Consider the following 25,499-nt stretch of genomic DNA (forward strand, 5'->3'; position numbering starts at 1 on the left):
AGGCAAGGTGACTCAGAGCATGACCTCATTTACAGGAGTGACTGTGGGGACTATAAAGATTTTTTATTGGTTTCTAAAAGAAGACAGTTGACAAACCTCAAGACACAAAATATTGCACTTTTCTCATCAAACTCTTTCGCGCTGTGTTTGAAAAATACGGTTTACCTATTCTAAGGAAAATACTAATTCAATCTACTACTACGGCAGGGAATAGTAAGGCATAATTTGGCCAAACATTGTGCAAAAGTCTTCTACTGCAAACATATAAGTCGAACAGAAACTGAAAAATGCAAAGGCAGATAACAGTGGAATGAAAGGAGATAACAAATCCAAGGGTGAGAAGGAAAGAAAGAAAGAAATAGAGAAAGAAAGGATTTATTGGAACATGAGGACTTGTCAGACAGCTAGAGATTGCTTTGTCTTGCATGACTGAACATGAGCCTCTGCTACACACACACACGCACACGCACACGCACACACACACACACACACACACACACACACACACAGTGTGTATGTTTGAGAGTGTGTCTTGTCGGTAATGGCTGTTATGTGCAGGTGAATCCCAGATCTGTGCAGTTCTAGTGTCTCTCAAATTGTGGTTATGTTTGGATAGATGCAAGGAGAAGAATATTATCTGCCTGTGTGTGTGTGTGTGTGTGTGTTTGCTGGGGTATTGTGCCTCCAGTGAAGGGTGAAGAGGTCCATCAGCTCTCTCTCAGTGGTCTGACAGCACAGACGGAGACCGAGCAGTCAGCCAGTGCTGCTGAACTGTAGCTTGTCTGACAACACAGACAAGATGGAGAGTGCGGACACACACAAAAAAAACACACTTTACGACAGATAACACCTTTCCTCTAATCTCCATGCACACTACTTTATAATCTGCTAAAAGCACAAACTATTATAGAGCGTTTAAAGGATCATGCAAATAAGCTGTCTTCCTGCAGCACATGATCCCTCAGTGTCCTTCACACAGTTGAGATTGATTCTTTGCTGGAGCGTCACTGGGGCTCAGTTCCTCTATGAAATACAATATGGAATTAGCTACATGGCTGAAATGGAGAGAAATAATGCCAAAGCCATGTCATGACTCCTCTGGTGACATTTGGCAAGAGTATCATTTGCAGTGAGCAAGATTGGGATCAGGTTGTAAAGACAATTTCAACAAAAAAAGACATTACCTACCCTTAGTTTAATCTGTCATTCAAAGTGCCAATTTCAAGCATTTGCAACTTTAATGTTTGAGATATAAAAGGTTTATCCTGTGTTTATGTTGTAATTTTTGCCTGTGCGGCACATCAGTCTTCCTCTTTAATGACAACAGAAAGCTTTCGTAACCACGCACACGTTTACTCGATTTGGCCCTCGGACTCTCTCTCTTTCTATTTTTCCATCTGTATGTTCATTTCTCCTTTTTTCCATTTTCTTCCTCTTTGCCGTGCTTTCCAGAAAGATTTAATCTCCCTGGTTGACTCGTTAATTAACCCCTCTCCCACTCTTGGCATTTCCTTGCGTCCTCATATTCTCTATCAGCCCACATTTCCTGTGCGGAAAAAGTTCAGCACTCTGCAATATTAGACTGCTACCTACATGTCGGCAAAACTCTGCTGTGAACAAAGCTATTGTTCTGTTGTCTCATAGTTTAAAAACCTTTTATCTCAGCTAACAGCGACAAGAGGTCTGGAACTTTACTGTGACTTCATCACAACTACCTGATAGCAAAAGCAAGTAAAGAACAAAGTTAAGTGGCAAGTAAAGAACAAACACTAGAAAACAAAACAAGGACATCTATAAATCTACAGTCATTTATTATCATGACACAGAGTTGTATCCTTTCCTTTGTCACATGTACCGTATGCTGAGGGATCTGAATCAATAGTGATTTCTATTTCAATTTAACGTCATTGCCTGAGTGCTTAGTTGCAGCACAGGGAATAAGTACTGTTACACGATGTACAAGTCTAGTTTTCTATCCCTGTAAGTGTATGAGTACCTTGGTCCTCATGATTTCCCTGATGGCAGAGTCAAACTCTAAAGAGTTGTTGTAGTCCACTGTCATGACGTGAGGTCTGCCGATGTACTGCTCTGCATATGGGTGCTGGGAGGACACCTACAAAAAAACAAAAACAAAAACAGACATACAGTGAGAGCTCTATATATACCAGACATAAATCAACAGACCATTTATTATCGAAACAGAAGATGTATTGTGTGTGAAGCATATTGAGGATGCTGTCATTGAATAAAATATGATACATATCATCAATTATCATTTTACATGTTAAAAAATAAAATATATTATGATAAACCCAGACATTTTCTCGATTGCGATATATCTAGACCAGGGTGAACAGAAATGATTGTTTTTTGTATTTTTACTCTCAAGCCTTTGAAGGACGCACATGGCCAAACGAATGTACCGCAAGAATTTATTAGAAATGTGTTAGAAGTTGTGCGCACAATCATTAGCAGCAACATGGATCTTGTTGGCTTGTTCTAGCATCTAATCAAGCACTAACATGTGCTGTCTGCATCTACGCTTTGTGCCAGTTCCTTTAGAGGATCTACTGATGAATAAAGTTACTTGGCTGGTTGTGGAAAGTGCAGTCGCGAAAATATTCTCATCAGTGAGTGCTGGGGAGTAATAAAAATTAATGCGCTTACTTCTCTAGAAGTGGGTTTGCCTCTGAAGAACTCGTGATTGAGCGAGCTGTGAGGTGGGTGGAACTTGGGCTGCAGGAAGATGCAGCCATTGGCTATCGCCTCCAGAGGGGCTGGGCCTTCGTAGGGGAAACCAAAGCCAATGAAGAGCTAGAAAAACAATCAGGAATGTTATTTTGTAATTATCGTAAATAAAGGACCAGTGTGTAGGATTTTGTGGCATCTTGCTGATTGCAACATCCTCGCTTCACCCTTTCCTTTCCTATGTGAAGGACAAACTCTAGTTTGTCTAGTTTTGTCTGTTTAGTACTGTGATTCTCATTTTCAGGTGATTATACAGTAATGACAACACAGCTGACATATTTCTGACATATTGTGAAAAAATATCTTACACCTTGGACCTGTAACTTCAGCATGCCTTTAGTCCAGGGGTGTCAAACTCATTTTGGTCCAGGGGCCGCATACAACTATATATGAGCTCAAGGGGGCCGGAGCACAAAAATCACTGCATAAATTTGAAAATATAAAAAAAATATAGAGATAAAAAATGTGCTAATAACAATTGCAATACAAAATCTTTTTTATTTAAAGAATTTTTCTACAATACAATAAAAAGTAACAACCTGAGGCTTTAAAAGTAAGTGCAATTTCAAGTTGTGCAGTAACACATCACAATAGTTCATAAAACATGTGCAAAAAAAGCTCAAACAATGTTTGTCATATCTCACAGCAGAGCTCATAGCAGAGCAAGCAGATGACATGGAAGGCATGAGCTTGGATTATTTTAACAATATAGCTTTGAACAATAAAAATATGTAATAAATGTTCCAGGTTACATCAATGACAGAAATCAAAGCCAAGTTAGAACTGGCCATGGCAACTTGCTGAATCAACACCTTAATAAATTCAACTCTTGTGTAAACGTATGAACATAAAGTGAAAACTTATATTAATTACTTAATTATATTTTATTAAAAATGTTTTTATAAAATATAATTTTCTAAAAACATTTTTTATAAAATTATATTTTATTAAAAATGGGCCACGGGCCGGATGTACAAGCTAGGCGGGACGGATGTGGCCCGCGGGCCGCATCTTTGACACCCCTGCTTTAGTCAGTTTTAGTAATGTGTTGTGTGTCTTTCTGGTGGGCCGTTTAAGAGGAGAAAGACAGAATTGAATCTGTGTGCCCTCAGGATGACACCGGCAGTGAGAATTCAGCAGATTAAACGATGTGTGTAGGTGATATTTTCTTCATTGTCTTGCCTTGGCCTTCCGCAGCAGTTGCTGCAGCTCATTCTGGGGCAGCAAGCCGTGGTTCTTCACAAAGGCCGGGACCTCCGGAGGTCTCTGGGTCTCATAATAGACTGTGCCGTGGACCTCCATGTACCTGTGGAGAATCTGCAGGAAACCTTCCTTACCCTGCTGGGAGAGGAAGGGAAAGAAATGGGTTAGCGAGATCGAGGGCAAAAGGTGAATAGAGGAGGGTGTGTGAATAGAGCTGCTATGATTAAAGAAATACAGCGTGATGTTTGTTTTGCCTCTGATCTTTGTGTGAGCTATCTGCTGTCTGTGTGCATAGCTGTGAGCCTTTCATTGTCAGTATGTTTGTAGAGTACTGTGTACTGTGCGCATGTTTCTCCCTAAATTTGGAACTGCATCTGTGACGGACATATCTCATAAAAACACCTTTTACATATGAACACAGCTGTGTCCACAATAGCGCTTTTCACATCATTTTCATAAAGATTTCTGTCCAAAAAACAGGACATTTAAACTCTTCGCTGTCGTCCTTCTTCCTTACATGTAGGATTACTCATTCCTAAATCAGGGAGATGATCAAATCTTTTTTGTTTTTTTATGCCTGAAAAACGTGTCCTAGGAGAAACTGACAGATCTGTAGGCTGTCAACAGTAAACAGGCAAGTGATTGAAAACGACTTCTGTCACTGAACCAATATCTCTACTACTGCTCCCCTGCTTTCTCATTGTGTTCTGATATGTAAGACACCTATTGGACACGTAATGGACAGCTGTACTTTCTTCTTCTTTGAATAGAAAAAATAAAATGGCATAGAAGTCGTTCAGCAGATATGTATCTCCCTTACAAAATGATGTGCTGGGGCTTGTGTGGGTGTGATAAAGCAAAAGACACTTGCTCATAGCTGTGCATTATTCTCTTCTTGTATTTCTAAGGAAAATTAGTATTCACCTCCAGTGTGATAGAGCCAGAGAGGCACATGTTTAAAGTCAAGGTTGAGTATGATGCCTGAGTGAACAACACCAAACCAGCATCAGTTAATAACAACCAAATCAGAGTCATGTGAACGGAGCCTGTATTGACTGGCCGTCTGGTGTTAAGCAGCTTACTGTATCCCTGTGCTGTGGTGTTGCCCCCCGCAGTCGTAATTGGAGGCTGTAGCAATCGATAGCTTCCTCTGCAAGGATTTTCCCAGCCAATTAGGAGATTAGCTCAAGCGCTAAGTGCAGCAGACAACATGAATTAGCAGAAGGAGAAACAGAGGCGTGGAGGAGTGCAGACTCCATAACCTGCACCCACAGCTCTCCCTCTCTCTGTCTCCCTCTCTCTGTCTCTGTTCACGGTAACTCTCTCAACACTGGATTAGGACTATAATAAATTCTGCGATGCTGGTTTTATTCCTCACCACATTTCATGTAATATAGATTTAAGGATTTGTTTGCAGGACATTAACATGAGTTGGATTTACATGGCATGTCTGAAGTGTACGAGGACAAAAAGAAAGAATATTTGCTAAGCTTCACCCTCTTTCTGTTCTCGCCTGCCACATACAGTTTGTGCTTTACAAGGTGAACGGTTGTAGATTGACACGAGATTCTTGTTCATTTTGGAAACAATGGGCCCTTGATTTCAGACTGAGGCAGACAGAAGCAACACTCTAATTTGTAGTTGAAAGCTACAAAATGATGAAATAAAAGCTATAAATAATGTCTGAGCTACGTGAGAAGACCAACATTATCATTAGTGCTACATTAGCCAAGGAACTGAATCGTTGTGTTATAACACATCCTTCAAATGACTGCCTGACCAGCCCTTCTGCTTTCTGACAAATGAAAGGATAAAAAAATAATCACAGTTATAGACACAACTGTAGGATGATTGCTGTCCCTGTGAATGAAACCTTTTTTTGTGCATATGTATGTAGGCTGTGAAATGGATATACTGGAACAAAAATACCTGCTGAATATAACAGGCTCTTACCTGAAGCTAATGAGCATCCAGCCGGGTACCCGAGAATACACAAGAAAGACAGGCAGGAGGAAAGAGAGAAAAAAATACAATCAGATAACAGACAACAATATAACAATGGGGAAACAAAGAGAGGAGACATTCTCTGCCTTTTTCACCAGGCGTTTGCAGATTACAGTATTGTACTTTCCTAACCCTTCATCTCTGTTCAGCGCTTGTCTCTTTCACGAGCCACGACTGTAGAGAAATCCAGGGAATTGTACAGACAGACGGCAGAAAGTAATGGCAGCAAACAACATCTTTATAATCATTTTAACAATGGAGGCACAACTGTGCCCCTCTGCAGTGTTCAAGGGAACAAGGCAGACAGCTTTTGAGAGGAAAACTGCCTGTAAATTAAAGCTGTACAATTGTGTATATAGAGCCACGTGAAGCTGAGCTGTAATGGTGCAAACAGCGGGGTGTGCAAAATGCTGCCATTGGATTTTTCTGTTCGCACTGCAGTATATTGTCGGCGGGGGTATTGTGTGTGTGTGTCTGCATGTGTCAACACTGAAAGAGACTACTGTATGTACAATTTGAATTTAATCTCATTTTTAATTTAACAGAGCAGCATACAGCGAAAACTTTCCCTGCATGTGTGTGCTTTTCAGATGTTTTTATATGTATGCATGCAGGTGTAAAATATGCGCATCTGTGCATTACAAGTATTCTGCTGTATACTGTGTAATACGAGAATATATGCATGTGCACATGATTATATGTGTGTACATCTGTGTGTGTATCTGCTGTATATACTACCTTCCACATGCTGGCCTCTTTGCCGTAAACCACAGCCATGCTGTTCACTTTGTTCTGCTGGATGCTTCTCTTCTCCGTCTCATTCAGTTCCTCCGAAACGAAACCCATGAATGAGTTGTCTGGTGTGTGAGCTGAATATGTGTATATGTGTGTGTGTCAGTAGTAAGGAAAGACAGAAAAGTAGTAAAGAGAGAGAAAACAATACACAAGGAGAGAAAGAGAAAGTTTCATTGTGAGACAGAGAGGAAAGACAGAAAACGAGCAATAAATTCTTGTTTGCTTCGGTTCAATGGCTAAGTCAGATTGATTATTGGCTCCCTGAGTATTATAAATAGTGATTGTCATCAGGCCAGCTGCTGTTGTCTATGTGAGGTGGTTTTGGCAGTGACTATTTCAGCACACCTTTCTGAGTCCTGAATTTAAGTTTACATAATCAAAACACATAATCAAGTGTTCACTGCATCCTCACGGTTCGATTTAGACTCTTTGCAGTACACATTCTCATAATATTTCATTGAATAAAAGTGATAAATCAAATGATTATACTGTACAGCTGCTCTATTTGATGTGAAGCAGTTAATAAAGGCTGAGTTATAATATCTTAGAACAGTGTGAAACGTGGGCGTCTACAGCAGGCCACGTATTGACATTATGAAGATCCCGCTATAGCTAAAAGATCGTTGACACTGTTGAAAACTGAATATGAGAGCAGAGGTGAGTAGTCAGCGAGTGCTTGGAAAACAGCAGATCAGACACATTGCAGAGCAGGTGAAAAAAAAAGCAAAGAAATAAAGAACAGATAACAACTTGAAGGGATACTAGAAGCTGTGGTGGTGCTGAAAATAGCTGCATTAGACACATTACTCCAAATTAAAGTGAACAAGCAGCCACACCTGTCAAAGAAAGTGGAAACATCGAACTGGAGTCATTTTTATCATCCTTAGAATAACTGTCAAAACTGATGACCGATCTGTGTGAGTGTGACAGCTTTTTATGTTTTTAAGTTATATGCTAAAAATGTTTGCACATCCTATTCATTCATGTGTAAATCAATACTATGAATTCTGTAAAACAACCATTAGTATATAGACAATATATTGTGGTACAGAAGTTGAAATTAGAGGTATAAATTTGGATTTTTAAAGGTTAGAGAAGTGGGTTTGTTCTTACGGAACATGGTCATGTACTGCCGAGCGTTTAGGTTCCAGTAGCCCCAGTTGGTCCGGTAGCCGTGCAGTGTTGCGTACTCCTCATGATTGTAAGCCGGCTCTGTCCCAAACGTGTCAATCACACGAATGTGACATCTATAAAGACACAGAACAACCAGTTTAAAAAAAAAAATAAAAATCCTATTGTCTCTCATGTACAAAGTCAGCCCAAAGTCAGCTGTGATAGTCAGGACATAGGACAGATACAAAGATTATTACAATGACAGAGACGAGCAGGATATGATCAATGATTGAGTAGATATAATATCAGCAGTTACACTTTGATTGATGGCAGGTATGATGTAACATGATTAGAATCATGACCCGTCATAATGGCCATGGAAGACATTTATAAACTGTTTTTGTTTTGTTTTTATTTCACACATGTAATCATATGTAACTGCATCTATGTTATACTTTGTCATCAAGCAGTCTGGTTTATACTTAAAGATAAATACAGTTAAAGATGATACCAAATGGAGCCGATTTTCATGAAGTTTGTTAATGTCGATTGTAATTTTCTGCTGTGGTGCAACTGAGAAAATGAGACATTTTCCTGAATCGGCATCACAGCTCTACAACAGTTTCTTTTTCACCATAATCTCAAACAAATCTGAGCTCTGCCTCACTTGCAGGATACAGATGTAGAGTCGTTCCAGGTGCTGACTAAATGACATGCTCATTTTACACAGCATTATACAAACTAAATGCAAGGTGCAGCACAAATCTGTCTTGCACTTTTATTGCACAATTATTAAATTTGAATCTCTGTGGTATAAATCATTCTGTTTCCAGCTTTGATAAGAGGCTTAAAGACAGAAAACCATGAATACAATACTTGGTACAATAGCCAATAGTACATATCTGCAGGATTTAAAAAAAAAAAAAGTAAAAAATTTAACAATGGAGTAGAAAACAAAAAACAAAAGTAACCAGCAGTTTTGCCTGCAAGTTTCCAACTGCAGTGTGGGAGGTTTGACAGGAATAATAAAGAAAAAAATCACTTTGAGGTTTAGAGGTTGGAGTTGCGATAGGGCACTGATAGGGTTTCCAGGTGAATGCTTAGTAGCACAGCACTGAAGCACTGAGGCTGTGCAACAGCACATACAACACAATCATACAGAAGCAGACCTACACACACACGGAAAGCTCACTGTGTCCTTGTCTGTAGCAGTGAGTGTGTTTAATCTCGCCAGTCTGTGAGCTCAGGGGGATTAACAAGAGCTAAAGGTGGCAGAGTCCACTTCCTCAGTTCTGAGACTCTTTCCTGACAGATAACTGTGTTTGTGTGTGTGTGTGTGTGTGTCTATGTGTATGTGAAAAAAGGTAGTCCAATAGTATTCTCTATTAAAAAAGTCACTTAGTGGTTCTGTCACATCAATGGCCTTGTAGCTGTACGCAGGTATTTATGTTCTTATGCTCTTGTATACTGAATAAGTGCACATCACTCTTTCACTGTGGCCAATTTCCCTCAACCTTGTGTGTCTTCTTTTATTTTAGTTAGTAATTTCCAATATTTCCTGAAATCATTGTTTATACACTGTATTGAAGTGGTTGCTTTCCAACAAATATGTAAATAAAAATGAGAATTGATCTGCTTGATGAACATGTAATTAGAGGTAGGTGCAGTAATAGTGATTGTACATGTGAGAGACAGTTATTACACTGGTAAACTGGTATGCTACAATTAGTATTACTGTATGTTTGAACTCTGGCTTTACTATTAGATACTTCTTCAGCATTGTGGAATAATATGTTGGAAAATGTACAATGATTATACTGCAGTATTTTCAACCTTTAAAGAAACCTGTGCTGTCTAACTCTTCATAGTTTACATTTCTATGGCTCAAACTTTAGATTGAAAGTAGCATAGCTAGCGAGGCTACGAAGAATTAGCCTACGGATGCAGTCAGCTGTGTCTGTCACATTGCACTTCACATCACAGCGTTCCCTCGAGACTCTTCTGATCAAACATGTTTGGAACCAGCTCCTTACTCAAATACAACGTGGCTTGTTATTTCATTCTGAAGCTGCTCATGGGGAAGAAATTGGTTTTCCTGTCTGTTCGATGATGGATTACTTAATGTATACTTGTCCGACATTGATAAAAATAGTGAGTTGCACTTTGATTCTTATGAGCTGACAGCTATAAAAATGTATTCTTACATGATATGTCACATACTGTGTTGTTGTTTGAAATGTTTTCACAAACAAAATATCTGTGCGTGTGTGTGTGGTGCTTAATCTATATAATATATATATATATATATATATAATGCTTGCTCTGAACTGCAGCCTTCTATGTTCACAAATTGATTCCCTGGAGCTAGATTTAGGCATCTGCATGCGCTTAAAGACAGGATCTTTGGGAGATTGTTACAGAAAACAAAAATATTCCTCTGAGGGCATTTCAGTCTTAGAGACAAAGTGACACCCTAGTCTTGTTTGACACTTCTCAGATATTTCTGTCATTGACTGCACTGATATGTATTGAAAACAGGCTTATCTACAAGAGAGAGTAAAAAATACAAAAAAACATGCACTTATCTGTGCAGCCGTGTTCTGACGCACTTCAATTCTGAGGAAAATGTTGAGTGTCAATTTGAAAGGGTCATAGAAAGCTGACAATGAATTAGTAATAACAAATGTTAGTTTCACTTGTCTCTGACCTGTCTCCCTTCCTCCCTCTCTCCAACCTGCACTATGACATATCGCCAGATCTGAAACGGTGAAAATGTTTCTGCCCACAGATAAGAAGTCTCGAGGGGAGAAAAAAAAAAGAGAAGGAATGGAAGAAGAGGGGATAAGCGAAGGAGTAGCTGAGCTGAATATCTATCAGGTGATCAGAGTATGGGGCTAATCTGGGTTAAACGCCTGCTCGGCAAGGCTCAACAGTCCTCTGAGGTAAGGGGAATATGGCAGGGTGGTGTGTTGTCACCCACAGTTTTAGCTTTAGCTATGGGGAGAAAGAAAACCTGGAAGTCATTACACGACACACACTTTAAACTTTGATTTGAAGCAGCTTTTGGTGTTATGTTTGATGACACTACATTATTTTTATTTTCATTTCAAATAATTATCCCTTTACAATACTACTCAGACACACTTATATCAAGAAATTGTCCATTTTGTAGAAAAGGCTCTGCTGCGCACAAAGAATACAAGCAGCAAAGACGATTCTGCAGAGAGAGAGAGCTAATCCCCCTTTAATAAACAAACATGATTAAATCTATTGTTTTATTAACAATACCAAGAAAAAAGCACATAAGGAGGAGGCTGGCGTCACTTCAGGCATGTGCATGAGACAGCAGATGTAATGTGAGAAGCATCAGGTTATAACAGCCATACCTGTGTGAACATGACAGTCAGCTGGTAGTGAAGTAGCTAATGAATTGTCCAGCTCCTGAATGTCAGCAAAATGAGGAACTGATTGTGGACTTTACCAGAAAGTGGAAGAGGAGAATCAATGTGAAGTCACTGAGGATATCACATGGACAAATCAGACCAACACCACGGTGAAGGAGGCACGCCAGAGACTGGGGGGCAGAGAGGCATAGGGAGTGACATGCAGTAAACGGCCGTCCGATGCGGGATTCGAACCAGGGCCAGCTGCAGTGAGGACTATAGCCTCCACACACGGGGCGGCCGCTTGACCTACTACGCTACCGACTGCCTGACTTGTACAATATTTTTTAAACAAATTCTATTGTACAATCCACTCCATAGTAATGTAGCATGTCACTACTCACTATACATGTATAATAATGTATGTGAAAACAAAGTTTTGAGTTGATCTGTGACACAGCTTGTGTCTCTGTCCAAACCAATGTTATGCTTTATTCAGTTATGATTCATGCTGTATTTACATAGAGCGTCATGTAAATACATAATACTATGTAGTATTATGCTTTGTACATGCATCAATCTATTATAGTGACATCTATTTGGATAATTAGCTTTAAAACAGTCACTGCACCTCAGGACATGTGGTTATATTAGTGTAAAGTGGCTTGTGTGACACACAAGTATCACAGTTTGTTACAATAAAGGCCATGTGCTCCTACAGAGTGATGTTCAACGGCAGGTTAAATTGTGAAGTTTAAATTGCTAACTTGTGCTTCAGGCTGTTCAAAATTTTCCATGTTATGCTGTTATACTTTTTCTTTGTGACAAACTGCAGCGATGTGTGCAATACTCCCTCTTCCATCTATCATTTATCCACCATTACTTTAGCAGATGCTGCGGCTTACTCACTATGCTAAACCCATTAGTCTGCTTTTGACTTTGTAAAGATACTTGCGCATATTGTTGTTATCGTGTGGAATCTGAGCCATGGTGTTTTTTTTCAAAACGTCATTTTCATTTTAAACTGAAAGCAGGGTCTCCATATTAGTTGGGAAAAACCCTGAATGATAAGAGTGTACAGAGCTGGAAAAAAGCCTGTGAGCATGCCGGGGATTATAGATATTATATCAGAGGAACTGTTAAAGTGCTGTCAAAGAGGCCTGAAGGCTGTCGCAAAAACACAAAACTCAACTAAAAGCCAGACCATTCAAGTTTTTTTAAATAATTCCCCCTTGAAAATGATGGAATGGTATTTTACTGTTACATGGGACAAGAGGACCTGTCTGTGTCGTGGAGAATCATTCTTAAAGAGCAATTTTGACCATGATGACAACTGTACCAACATAAAAACAACCAGCTATTGACACCTCTATGAAACTTGTTCTTCTGCCAGCTAAGCTTAACCTAAATTGTTAGTGATGTGTCCCCAAGGGTCAGTGTATTCCAGTTTTTTGTTTGTTTGTTTGTTTGTTTTACTTGCAGTCATTTACTCCTGGATATCTTCCCTGATCCGCCTCTATCAGAGCAGTAAATTCAGCATGCAGAGGAAATCAATATGTCAGTCCTATTATCAGATGAGTGGGTGTGATTTAAGAGTATCTCCTATTGGCTTTCAGCATCTTTAACAGCGACACACATGCACTGATACACCCTCGCACACACACGCACAAAAACACAAACAACACACCCGACAGGACAGCACTGCGTTGTCCAGGCATAATAAATGAATGTGGACGTCGGTGGGAACATAAAACAAAAGTAATTAAAGGAAGCTGAAGGGCCCCAAAGCTCAGAGCACTTGATTAATGATGCCTTTCAGCGCACTGGGCTCAACTAGACTGGACTAATGCCTGACGAGGCGTGTGAGAGAGAGAGAGAGAGAGAGAGAGAGAGAGAGAGAGAGAGTGTACGTAGGTGTGTCATTGACCTGACCTAAGCCTGGGGGAGAGTGGAATTGTTGGGTTAAGATAAATGGGTGAAGAGGTTGCCTGGTAAGGAAATACTGGGGAGTGGCTTTACAGTAGATCAATACAAATGAGTGGTGCATGTTACTTCAGGGAGTGTGTTAACAAATATGTACCTCAGCTCTCAATTCTTTCTACTTCATACATTTAAAATGACCGAGGCACATCCTCTTGTTAAAGTGAGGATAGATGTTGCTTGTTCCGTCTGTGTCGCTGAAACATTCAGATAATTCCTTCATTGTGAGCTTCTTTGACGGTGAACAAAAGACTGCGTCTTACAAATACTAAGGAAGGGAAGGGAAAGCAGAAATCATGACTCCACGTGGTAATGATGGAGCGGAGAACCGCTGACCTCAGCAAGCAATTAGGCGCAGACTGTTGGCTGAGTGGCATCTTGTCTGAGTGGAATTGTGGGATTGTGTGTGTGTGTGCATGTGTGAGACAGCAAAACAGGTTGTGTGTTGGGAAAATATCTCCCCAGCCCACCCATAATGCGTAATTTCTCTCTCATAATTGGATTTTAAAAATACATGGAATGTCCCTTTATATGTGATGCCAGGTCTCCAGACAGCTTCCACTCCTCTGTTTTTGCTCTAACTCTCTTTCTCCGTTCTCTCCTTTGTTGCCATCCCTCCACACACCATCAACTGTTTTATCTTTTACTTCTTCTGTCTATTTCACTTTCACTTGGCCTCCTCCTCACATATGCCCTCTGCTCTTTTACCTTTCACTGATGCTTCTTTCCACTTGTAACAAGAACAAGGAAAGCTAAATGTCAATTGCTGCTAACACATACAGGGGGGTAGACAAAGATGCCAATTTATTGGACGAGGATTTATGTGAGTGGGACAGAGGGGGGTGCCTGCAAGCTGTTTTTAAGGGGTTGGAGAGGACAAGGCTCAAGCTGATTTTTCAATTTTATGTATTTCTGAGGCAGAAAATGGAGGATCTCTGAAGATAATACAGGTTTGTACTGTTGTTCTCTGCAGAGTTGTTGCTGCAGATTTTTTTTTTTTCAAATGCACCTTAAATTCTTGTTTTGGGTATTACTTTACTGTTTTGTTGCTTCGGTCTCATGGCTGTCGTGGCCTACTTTCCAAGTTGTTCCATCTTTGTAGCAATGCCAAAAGCCATTAAGCACACTTTTGTAACAACACGAAAAAACCTCTCCGCCTGTTTCTTTTTAACGTCTCACTAATCTTTCTTCTTTCTCATGAGGACGATGTCTTCTGTTTTTTTTTTTCTTCCCCGTCTTCCTGTCGCTTCTCTCTCTGTGTTTAATCACCACTCTACCTCAGAGTGCAATAAAACAACAGCAATAATCAGGTGCGGAAACAGGGTCTGATTGTAAATTTGTGCAAGGCGTGAACTGACATTTATGTGTCTGTTTGCAGGTGTGTAGTGCGTTGTGACGTTTTTTCATTACATCACAACATGCAAAATCCTGTGTTTGCATTTTTCATTTGCATTTTAAAGGTCTTCAACTGGATGGAGATGAGGTGGAAGAGGGAGTGTTTGTATATGTGAGTATTTGCAAGACAGACAGAGTGTACGACTTTAACAAGCTGATTGAGTTACAGTCAGACATTTGGACAGAGACATGTACACCTTATTACCAGCAATAATTAATCCATAAATGCAGCCAATAAAACTACATGCCTGCCTTGGAAAAACATAAAAAATATACGCAGGTAAAGCAGTGCACACAAACACAATGCCCATCCACTAACTTGTGTTTCTTGAGTGAGAGTCCCATGTGTTGCTTCATCTGCTGCAGGCCATGGTAGTCGGTGTAGATGAGGTCAAAGGGCAGCGGGCCAGTCAGTGGGCAACTGCCTCTGCCTGGAGGAACACCGAGGAACCTGCAACACACACACACACACACACACACACACAAGTAAAACACAGAGTTTAGACAAGCAGAGGAACATGACAGACAGAGAAGAGAGAATATTCATTCCAAAAATACTGTGAGTGAACTGCACTGCAGCCTGCAGAGCCACCGGAGCATCCAAGCATGTATTATTAACTTTAACAAAAACATTCTGGTTTTGTTACAAAAAGACAACACGCGTTGGCTGGGAGTCAACATCGGCATTTGAAATGGGGTTCTAAGAGTGTCACCTTTTATTTTACAATAATGGTCTGAAAAGCTTTTTTTCTGGAGCATTTATGTGTATTATTTAGCTGTCAGTGGACAAATTGGACTCTAATTCTTAGAACTATCATCGTTATTCGTCTATTTATTTTGAAGTCCTCTAAAAATGTCTTTGGCGAGGTGACAAGTGTGCCTGAATTAAAATAACTGAAGAGGACATGAGTCAGTGTCTACCTGCCTATGCTCTATCTCTGGTCATCTGTCAGCCAGAACACTAATAATAGAGAGCTGAGTTCAGTGCAGTCGCATACAGCAGCTAATTAGCCAGAGTTGAATCCTGCAGTCCACATTGTCAGTAATTACCGCTGCTGTGCACTGCACTGCAGGTACATGTATAGGTCATTTTCTCTGAGGTTTGTAAGTAGAAGATATATTCACACTGCGCAGAATTTTTATGGACTTTATAATCTGATAATGAGCTTGCCCTCTCTCTGTGTTGATACTGCCATTATTACCCTTTGATGCTTTGGAAAATATGCATTGTTGCTTACTGGCGTACTGTTGTATACAACATGGGCAGTATTGTAATAATGGTTGTATTACAGTGATGTAAATTCCCCATTAACATTTTGCACCTGTTTATTTCTGTTGCCTGCTGCCACCTGCATACTGTATACAGTATATAGGATATAGGATGGTTTAGTTGGCTCCAAATTGAATGCAGTGGTGAGCCACCACTTTGACCTAAAACTGAAATAATATAACTGTTTTCATTTTGTACAGATATTCAGGGTCCCCAGAGGATGAACCCTAGCGACCTTTCCTCTAGCACCACCTGAGGATGACATTTTTGATTTTGACTGTAACGTTTCATCAAGTTTTTTAATTGATTGTCATGATATTTGGTTCTTGTCCCCCTCAGGATGAATTGTGATCACTTTGGTGATGATTTTTCATCTAATGTCATCATCCGGACATTTGTCCAATCCTTTCCATCAGCCTCAGCTATACTTGGTGTTTAGTGCTCAAATAAACTGAGATAGGAAAAAATAGTACACACTATATTTGCTAAACATCAGCATTTCAGCGTTGTGAGCCTTACATAGTACACAGCTACACAGTGTCGCCAGTCTAGCTGTGGTGTTATTAGTGGGTTCCAGGTAGAGAAGGCAATCATGCCAGCAAGAAGTGAGAGGTAACTTTTTGAAATCTAAAGGCTTGTTTTTCTACAAATGTTACTTGACGTCAGCTGGAATCAGCCGGGAAACAAGGAGTGCTGAATTACGCATACCCATCAGCAGAAAAAACTGAGAAGTTAGCATGAGCCGTGACAGCTGAATAGACAAAGAGTGCCAGCTACAGAGACTAAACTTCATCAGCAGAAAATCCTATTTGATTGACAGTTAATATTTGAGAAGTGCAGACACCACACTAGTGAGATCTTAGTGCTTTTTTTCCTTCTTTTTTTTTAAAAGAATCGGACCACAAAACACCAGAAGTATATGTTTTTTAAATGCATGCAACTTGAAGCTGCTAACCCTCGACTTGTCTGCTCAGCTAATCAGCATTACAAGTTAGAGAAATAGCCTGTATAGATGGCAGTATGAGATCAGAGCTGGAGCACAGCATGAAGAGGAATTTGAAAAAAAAACAAAAAACTGTAGTAGTCACAGTTGAGGGAACACCTTGCATTGCGTGCCAAAATGATAAAGACCACCAGCATGTCCTTCAAACTAGGAGACACAGTAACCCAACAACTCTTTAAGGCTCCCCTCGCTTTGGGACTTTCTCATATCAAAGTTAAAAATCTAATTCCCTGGAGTGAAAAAAAAAACCTATTAAAACTAAAATTGTTTTGACTGAAAGTTAAATTAAAAGTGTGTTTGTTGATCAGATAGCATCATATGGGTAATGCCTGAATTTCACTCAATTCAGGAGGGGGGGCACCGGGGGGCCTTCGGCAAAACATAATTCAAACAAACAGGATGAAATGAGCTGAATGAGTAATGACCTGGCTGTCGTAACCTTACTGCAGCAAGAACAACAGCTGCAGCAGATGGTCAATGAATGGAGAGGCAGAGAGAAAATAGAAAGAGATAAGCTAATGTATTGATGTTGTGTGTGTATGATCTTTACTTGCTGTGTTGTGTGATCCAAATGTCAGCCTGTCTGTCTACTGATACACTCCTACCACTTCCCAAAGTCTACTTTGATTACAAGAAGACCTTCAAGACACACGCACACAAGTACAAGCCAGAGGAGAGAAGAGACATTATTATAATAATAAATGTGGTGTACTGAGTCCAGTTCCACATCCTTGTTTGACTCAGTTTCAACTCACTGATCGACTGAGGGCCTCTCTGTTACCATGTCGACAGATCTGCTATTGGATATTTGACCTGTGAGTGGTCTGCTAGCTCTTACTTAGCTCTTATTTCTGTGACAGATGAGGCCAAAGGCTAATGGAGACTGTAATGCAATTCGTACCCCGAGTGAATTTCATCTCGCTATGCTACTTTTACACGGCAGTCTTTTTGGCTGTGCTGCTTATCCAAAGGGTCATTTGATAGTGTTTGTGAGGCAGCACTTACAGGATCTCTGCTGCTGGCAGCTGCTAACCACCACCGGACAGCAGTGGAAACACAGATAACAGAGTTTGATGCTGAAGTGACAAATTAGAAAATGCGGTACGACTGTTGACCAACAGATGCAGGATGTGGTGGTGCGGTGTGCTCCTCTGCAGCTCAGCCACAACACCTTTGGGAACTAACTTTTTTTCTGTTGTCCCCCATTTCTTACATTGAAGGCATTTAAGGAAGGGATCTTTTAATGACTAGTGTAGATGGAGACAACTGCAGCAACCAATAACTGCTTCAGTGTATATGGATGAACTGACTGACTTGAAAAATTGGAAACCTATCCTCTAAGTGTATTCGCAAAAAGTTTACAACACTACATTTAATCCCATAGCAGGCAATGAAATTCTCCAGTTTTTAAAAATCAATGAACGACTGAGATATTGCCTGTATCCAGGCATTTTAGAAGCTAGTCGCCATCTGTGGTTTGACGCCCGTAAAACATTATGGAAAAGCAGGATGGGATTTCAAGTGTGCACTCTGCTCCTGGAGTGTGGTGCCCCTCAGTCTTGTTTCCATTAGTGATACAATGTCTCACTCCATCCTTATAGATAATGGAGAACTCTCATAGTTAAAAGGTGCCTATTTAAAGAGTCCACTCAATGAGAACAAATCACATTTCAGAGATGACAGGGCAAAGCAAGATTTCTACAGTATTATTTACACTTGCTACAGACATTTTATAAATAAATATGCGTTAGGTCCTAAACCCAGCCTCCTTAATTTAAGAGTGTGGGAAGTTACACCACCACCAGCTGCCACTGATTGCATTAAGATTGTTAATTATCTCTTTTCGTATAAAGCTTTGGTATAAACACTTAAACAAGTGCTTAGGGTGTCTCACAATAAGAGCCTGCTTTCTAAGACAGTATACTGTATTTCACGGCATGACTTTCCAGATAATTTATCAAATTATGTGACGATAAACACTATACTTATGTCAGCCATACATCATTACTAAAACATCTCATCACGGTCAAAGATAAGATCTCTGAGGTGTAGAAATGAAGACAGGGCAACACTGAAAATAGTAGTATGAGAGGAATAAGAGTGGAGGATGAGGAAAGAGAAAATTAAATTTAAATGTCTTAGAGGAGGCCTGAGAGTGTTTGGGTGACGTCTGTTGAGCCATTGCTAACCCTCCCAGCGTAGCCTCAGGTTTGCAGATTTTCATACAGACTCATTTTGTCCTGCAAGGTTGCATATCCTCAACATCAGTCGCATTTCCACAAAAAAGTATGTGCAAATTCATTCAAATTGGCACAATCCTCCCTAGTCCTCCCCTCCTGTGAAAATCTCAGTTTGGACTGGAAGGCTGGAAATCGTGGCAATGAGAAAAGGCTTAGAGCAGCCTAAAGCAAGTTATTCCATGAAAAGTGTGTTTTTATTTCAGAAAATTGAATATGTTCCAAGTATAAGTAGTTCTGATTTACAAGCAATGTGTTTACTGTACTGTTTTCTGCAACTGTAGTCTTGAAATTTGTTTTCATACACATAACATTTTGTGAAATGGAGATATTGAACCAAAAGAAATAAAACTGATTAACATACAAAGGGTGTTAATGTCATCCAGAATGAGCCCAAACAACAGCTTTAACTCACAGCCTGTTTTAATTCAAAAGTGCATGGCTGCTCAGCAGTAGTGAACACTCACATCATATTTTTTCTTAATTAAACACTCAAATGTCAATGCATTGACATTTGGTCACCGCTGACAATGTCACATATACTGTCAGTGTGTTAATGACTCAGGACTGAAACATTATCTGTTAACATTTCTCTTAATAAAACGCTTTGTATTGCACACCCAATCCAACACACAAAGCACAAAAGCAGAACAAGCTGTAATTCGTGATGATTGCTATACCGTCCCTGGTTATTCTTTGAGGAAGTAATAACACAATATGTACACTCCGTTCTCATTAGGCAGAGCTGGAGAAAAGTCAGTGCTTTTGTTTGCCTGCCGATGTCTATCAGTCTCCTTGTATGTCTATATGTCTGTCATAGCAGACAGATGTGGGGGAACTGAGGCTAGTGAGGAAGGGTTTTGCAGTACTGCTGTAATTAAGAAAGTAAGAAAATACGAATAAACAGACTGTAATGTACCGACAGCTGAGAAAACAGCAGAATGGAAGAACATGGGCAGCTCCTCAGTTCTTCATTTTTCATCAGCAGCTCTTTTCTCTCACTATTTTCCTCTAATCCCTCTCTTTTGGCAGCTATTCACCCATGGTGTATTGGCCAGGAGTGAAAATGATTTGTTTATTGTTTAAATAGCCTCATTTTTCTCTCTTTTGTTAAAGAACACTGAAGGACAATTTTGCTGATGAACTGCTTTGAATACCCAACCTCTGGGTGGTATTTTTTTTACAAAGTCATCTGAACCAGCTGTCCATTAAATTCATCCTTTGATAGAGGTTGGTACAGTGTTAACACCTGCCCACACCTTGAATAGGGCAATTCAATGGCATTCAACTAAATTTAGATGCACTGTTAATTTGACACACCGCCCCTTTGTTAGAAACAGACGTATCAGGCTTGTTATGAACATTAAAATAAACATTGTGTGGTCACGATAAGATAGGATGTGATGAAAGTTGTGTCATTAGGTCAGTAAGGTTCAATCATACTGAAAATTCTGCATCTGAAGTGACACTGCGGTGCTGACTTTTATAATTAAGTGAAAAATTATTTTCAAAGCTGTGGTTTTATATTTAGACCATAACAAAATTTCAGATTGTTAACGATGAAGTATGAAGTCAAAAGTACATGTGCAGTAATGTCACTGCTCGTGTCTATTTCTCACATACACAGAGGCCAATGCAATTTTTAAGGTTTATTTTGAAATTATGGGTAAAAAAAAAAAAAAAACTATTTGCAAATAGCTTAATTGATAATTGCATATTAAAATAATTTAAAAAATCATCATATACAAAGTCTATTGACAAAACACAGCATCAATAAAACCCAAAATAACAGAACATATGACTCAAATCCAGTTGGACTATGGCTCAACTCATGAAACACACAGAGTAGTCATATAATATACAGTATAATGTGTATTACACATAAACACACACTGTACACGCATGAATGCTGACATCCATGGATTTGCAGACCATGTTCAGAGATTCAACATAGACATCAGTAATACACAGAAACACACACACACACTTAGGATGGCAGCCATCCCAGACACAATTCTAGTGCCATGCAGGGCCACACAGGAGTCCAATTACCCAAGGTTCGCTTGTCTCCTGGCTGGCATGCAGTCAATGAGCCCTCAGAATGAACACGCATGCACACAGACGCACAATCACACACACAGAAAACCCACAGACAATGAAAGGGCATGAAGTATGGGAATACATGACTAAGGAAAGGGAGGAGAGAAGCATAAGCGTACCAATTAATAAAATTTTTCCTTTCTAATATCTATTTACTGTATTTACTGTGAATTCAGACTCTAGATAGCCAGTTTAAATAAACAAGTGTTCATACAGCAAACCAGCAGTGTTGCCATTTGTTGACAGTCTACCACAATCTGAGAGTAACATGTGGCCTAGAGCTCATAAAAAATAAAAAAATAAAAAGTTAACAGGCCAATGTTGACTGTTGGTAGGACAAACAGACGCAAATTTAGAAAAAAAACAAGGACATTTGTAGGACATGGCAAAATCAGTTATTTCACTGCAGTCATAAATCAAACTGAAGTGTTTTGGTTTACAAGAAGACAACTCTGATGGGAGGTCCTCGTTTACAGCTGTGCTGAACTGATTCCTCAGACCTCCAAATATAATGGGTGTTCATTTCATGATATTTAAATATTATTGATATTGTGTTATCTTTTACAAAATGTTGTTGTCTAAATGTATTCTTGGAAGAAAGTCATAATTTAACGATACATTATCTGAAGTGAGGTGTTGAATGCCAATTTGAATATCATCTTTATGATTCTTGCCATCTAGTGAAATACAGCAGACTGATAAATGATTATGATATTAATTTAACCATACAAAACTGATGTTCAGGACACAGTGTATTAAATCCTGCTTTCACATTCTCTGTATTTCAGACCTGACATTCCTTCCTTCTCATCTCGTTATGAACTTTCTCAGCTTTAAAAACGTTGGACTCTTTACTTATTCCATATATATATATATATACAATCAATACAATGTGAAATGCTCTATGTATATTTATAATTTGTGTGTTACCACTTGAGCATGATGCCATAGAGCTATTCTGTTCAATATAAAATGCCTGTATTGATCTTCTCAGGAGCAGGGTGTTATTAGGTGCACAAGAGCACAAAATGAGCAGTTAAATCCAGTGCTTGTGGAGAACTAATATCTGTCATTTTGACCATAAGTCTATTATGCTGTGTGTGTGTGTGTTTGTGTGTGTGCTTATGTGGAAATACCATATATGGACATAGAACCTTCCTATTCCAGAAGCGGAATTCTGGAGTTCTGCATGTCATATAGAGGAACAGAATCTACATCCACCTCATTACTTAGGCAGAGAGAGCAGATCAACATTACTGGACTCCACTAGTCCACTGGGAAGATCGTCGGTTGGATCCCCTGCAGGCTGCGTGCAAAGTGTCCTTGGGCAAAATTGGACACCCCAAATTGCTCCTGGAGGCTGAATCATCAGTGTGTAAGTGCACGTGTGTGAGTGTGCGTGTGTGAATGTGTTAGTTACTTCCTGATCAGCTGTAAGGACTTTGCATGGCAGCCTCTAGCATGCTTGAAGTGGTCAACACTTCTGCACCAGAAGAAACAGAAGAAGAAGAACAGAAGAACATCTCATATCCTTTATTTGTATTGTATTTTTATTGATTTGCATTTATGATAAAGTTCTTGGGTGGTCAGTTTGTCTGCAGAAGAAGAAACTGAATCATCATATTTTATACTTTTTTACTTTTTGGGCTGGTCTATTGGCCGGAGCCATACTCCTACATATAAGTCTTTAAGTGTTGACGTTTGTTGGTTTGGCAAGTATGGAAGCGTGGGGCATGTAAAGCTCAGCTCGGCTTTGTCAGACAACTCTGTGACAACAAACAAAATAACCATTTATTGTAGGGTGGGGACAGCACGGGGGCAAAGAGTCTTCCTCACAGACAAGGTCTGAAGTGTCGGGTTGTGACTCTCTTGTCTTTTCTGTGAGAAGTGACTAGATCCCTGTGTTGCCGTGGGTTTTCTCCGGATTCTCCGGTTTCCTCCCACACTCAAAATTTGGCTAATTTTGGCTAATTTGGCTTTACTACACATCTGCACTTAAGCAGAGGTGTAGATACTGAACTTGAATAAATGATAAAGGTTAAATGTAATTAATGGTTGTGCAAAGAGTCAGAACTCTTTGACAAAGGTTTGTTACAGCTTTGTTGAGGGTAAAAAAGTCAGCTGGTCTTCAGCAAACCGAATTTAAACACTAAACAGACAGAACCAACATCCTACTCCTGTTGCAGACAAACCATCGCCTCCATTTTCACTCGTCACTCTTCCTAAAGTTTTTATTCTCTGAGAAGCCCTTACAACTCACTGAGAAGTATTTTACGGTTTACTATTTTATAGTTTAGCATAGACCCTTCCCCGCTTCATGTGACTCTTCCGAAGATGTCCTTGTTGCCAATGCTCGGTTTACCAAAAACACCTTAGCACTTGCATCACCTTTATTCCAGTATAAACCAGTGGGAAGAAGAGAAACTTGATGCTCAGGGGTTAAGTGATTTGTAACAAGTGTCAGAGGTCAGGCAGAGATTAGCATACATGCTCAGAAATCTTGATAAAGTCGGGCCAAGGAATTGTTGAATACAAAAAACACCCATGCAAATGGGACAACGCTGTTTAATGAACAAATAAATACGGACAGGGAGAGGAGCCAGTGTTATGCCAGAACCAGAGCTGGGCAAGCGGGCAATGTAACCAGACAGACAGAGCCATGTTGATGGAGGAAGCTAAGAAAAGAAAAGAAGGGAGTGACTGAGCAAGAAGAAGAAGACGCCTACGAAAATACTACACAATACCAACAGAAAATGCAGATTTTTCTCTTTGATAAGGGCAGAGACTTGATCTCATCTCTGAGACACCATCAGTCCCTGAGCACCTCTTCTAGGTATGTGTGTGGTGTGTGTGTGTGTGTGTGTGTGTGTGTGTGTGTGTGTGTGCCACCAAACCAACAGCTGGCCACATGTCACTGTGAGGTGAAGAGATTCCTCTCAGCTGGCAACACATAACAGATGATCCGTACTGTATACATGTACAACAGTTGAAGGGCACCCCAATCATTGCTGCCAGATAATGTCATCCCCACTGTCCTGAATGACAGAGGGCAGGATGGGGTCACCAGTGAGACGAAGATGCAAGCAGCTGAGACTATGACAAGCACTGGACAGTGTGTGTGTGTGTGTGTGTGTGTGTGTGTTTCTTCTATTATCAAAGAAATGGCACTGGAAGAATGAGCTCTTCATTTTCACGTGTGATAATGTGATAATAATAGATTTGAAGTGAAAGCAGTTTGGATAAAGCATTTTCACCTTGTAATTTTTTGTTTTGATTGCTAACTAGTGATTTATCTAAACAAACATTATGCATACAAGAAATATCTAGGTAGTCGTCACTCTGCCAGGAAAGAAAACAAACAGAAAACAGAGAGGTCAAGCCAAAGAGCACATATATAGAACAAAGATAATGTGAACTACTATTCAGTAGGATTGTTTTGCAGATTGCACTTTCAGGGAAATGTCAACTTGGTATGCAAAATGTGTACATAAGCCTTGTTAACTATTCAAAGAAGGGCCATGCAAAAATAAAAAAAAGTCAAACTAAATAAAAAATAAAAAAATCCAGTCCTAAATGTTATGAAAATGTTGCCTGGGTGTTGCATAAGGTAACATCCAAAAAGTTTCCGTCTTAAAATTGAGTTGAATTTGGTTTAAAAAGTTTATCACTGTGACATGAAGACAAAATTGTACAACAGCAGTTTGATCCTCTTATGTGTGGACCCTGTAGGCAGCTGTAGACTGGATAATACTCCCATTTTAGGAACACAAGTCTACTTTACAAGTTACTTCAGTGTGTGATGATGTCTGTGTGCATGTGCGGAGATAGCTGGAAAGTCTGAAAAAGTAAATACTGGTGTAAATCAACATCTTCTTAATTCTCAGCTATATCAAATGATAGTTGGGAACACACACACACACGCACACACACACACACACACAGCATAATCAAACACTCAAACATCCATGTAATCATCTGCTTCCACATCCGCCTCTGATTACACCCAGGGGATGGCAATCTGTGAGCGTCTTGGCAAAGTTTATCTTACTTGAAAAACACAAATGCGCACACACACACGCACACACACACACACACACAGCATAATCAAACACTCAAACATCCATGTAATCATCTGCTTCCACATCCGCCTCTGATTACACCCAGGGGATGGCAATCTGTGAGCGTCTTGGCAAAGTTTATCTTACTTGAAAAACACAAATGCGCACACACACACGCACACACACACACACACACAGCATAATCAAACA

At 39.8% G+C, this 25,499-nt stretch overlaps 1 protein-coding gene across 3 annotated transcripts in view; it reads right to left on the reverse strand.

The window, feature by feature from the left end:
• Positions 1 to 25,499, reverse strand: part of LOC104926545 (alpha-1,6-mannosylglycoprotein 6-beta-N-acetylglucosaminyltransferase B) — a 108,493-nt gene that overhangs the window by 5,626 nt on the left and 77,368 nt on the right. For 2 of the 3 annotated variants that reach the window (XM_027283673.1, XM_010740420.3), the window contains exons 9-15: positions 14,941 to 15,072; positions 7,864 to 7,997; positions 6,694 to 6,824; positions 5,905 to 5,910; positions 3,931 to 4,089; positions 2,668 to 2,814; positions 1,997 to 2,113 (exon numbers count right to left, since the gene is read on the reverse strand). In XM_027283673.1, coding sequence (XP_027139474.1) covers positions 1,997 to 2,113; positions 2,668 to 2,814; positions 3,931 to 4,089; positions 5,905 to 5,910; positions 6,694 to 6,824; positions 7,864 to 7,997; positions 14,941 to 15,072 — 826 coding nt within the window. Of the gene's footprint in view, positions 1 to 1,996; positions 2,114 to 2,667; positions 2,815 to 3,930; positions 4,090 to 5,904; positions 5,911 to 6,690; positions 6,825 to 7,863; positions 7,998 to 14,940; positions 15,073 to 25,499 lie in introns of all 3 variants that reach the window. The other variant, XM_027283672.1, reaches the window with a different exon arrangement.

This window comes from Larimichthys crocea, chromosome X (assembly GCF_000972845.2).
Source record: "Larimichthys crocea isolate SSNF chromosome X, L_crocea_2.0, whole genome shotgun sequence".
In the NCBI taxonomy this organism is placed as follows: domain Eukaryota; kingdom Metazoa; phylum Chordata; class Actinopteri; family Sciaenidae; genus Larimichthys; species Larimichthys crocea.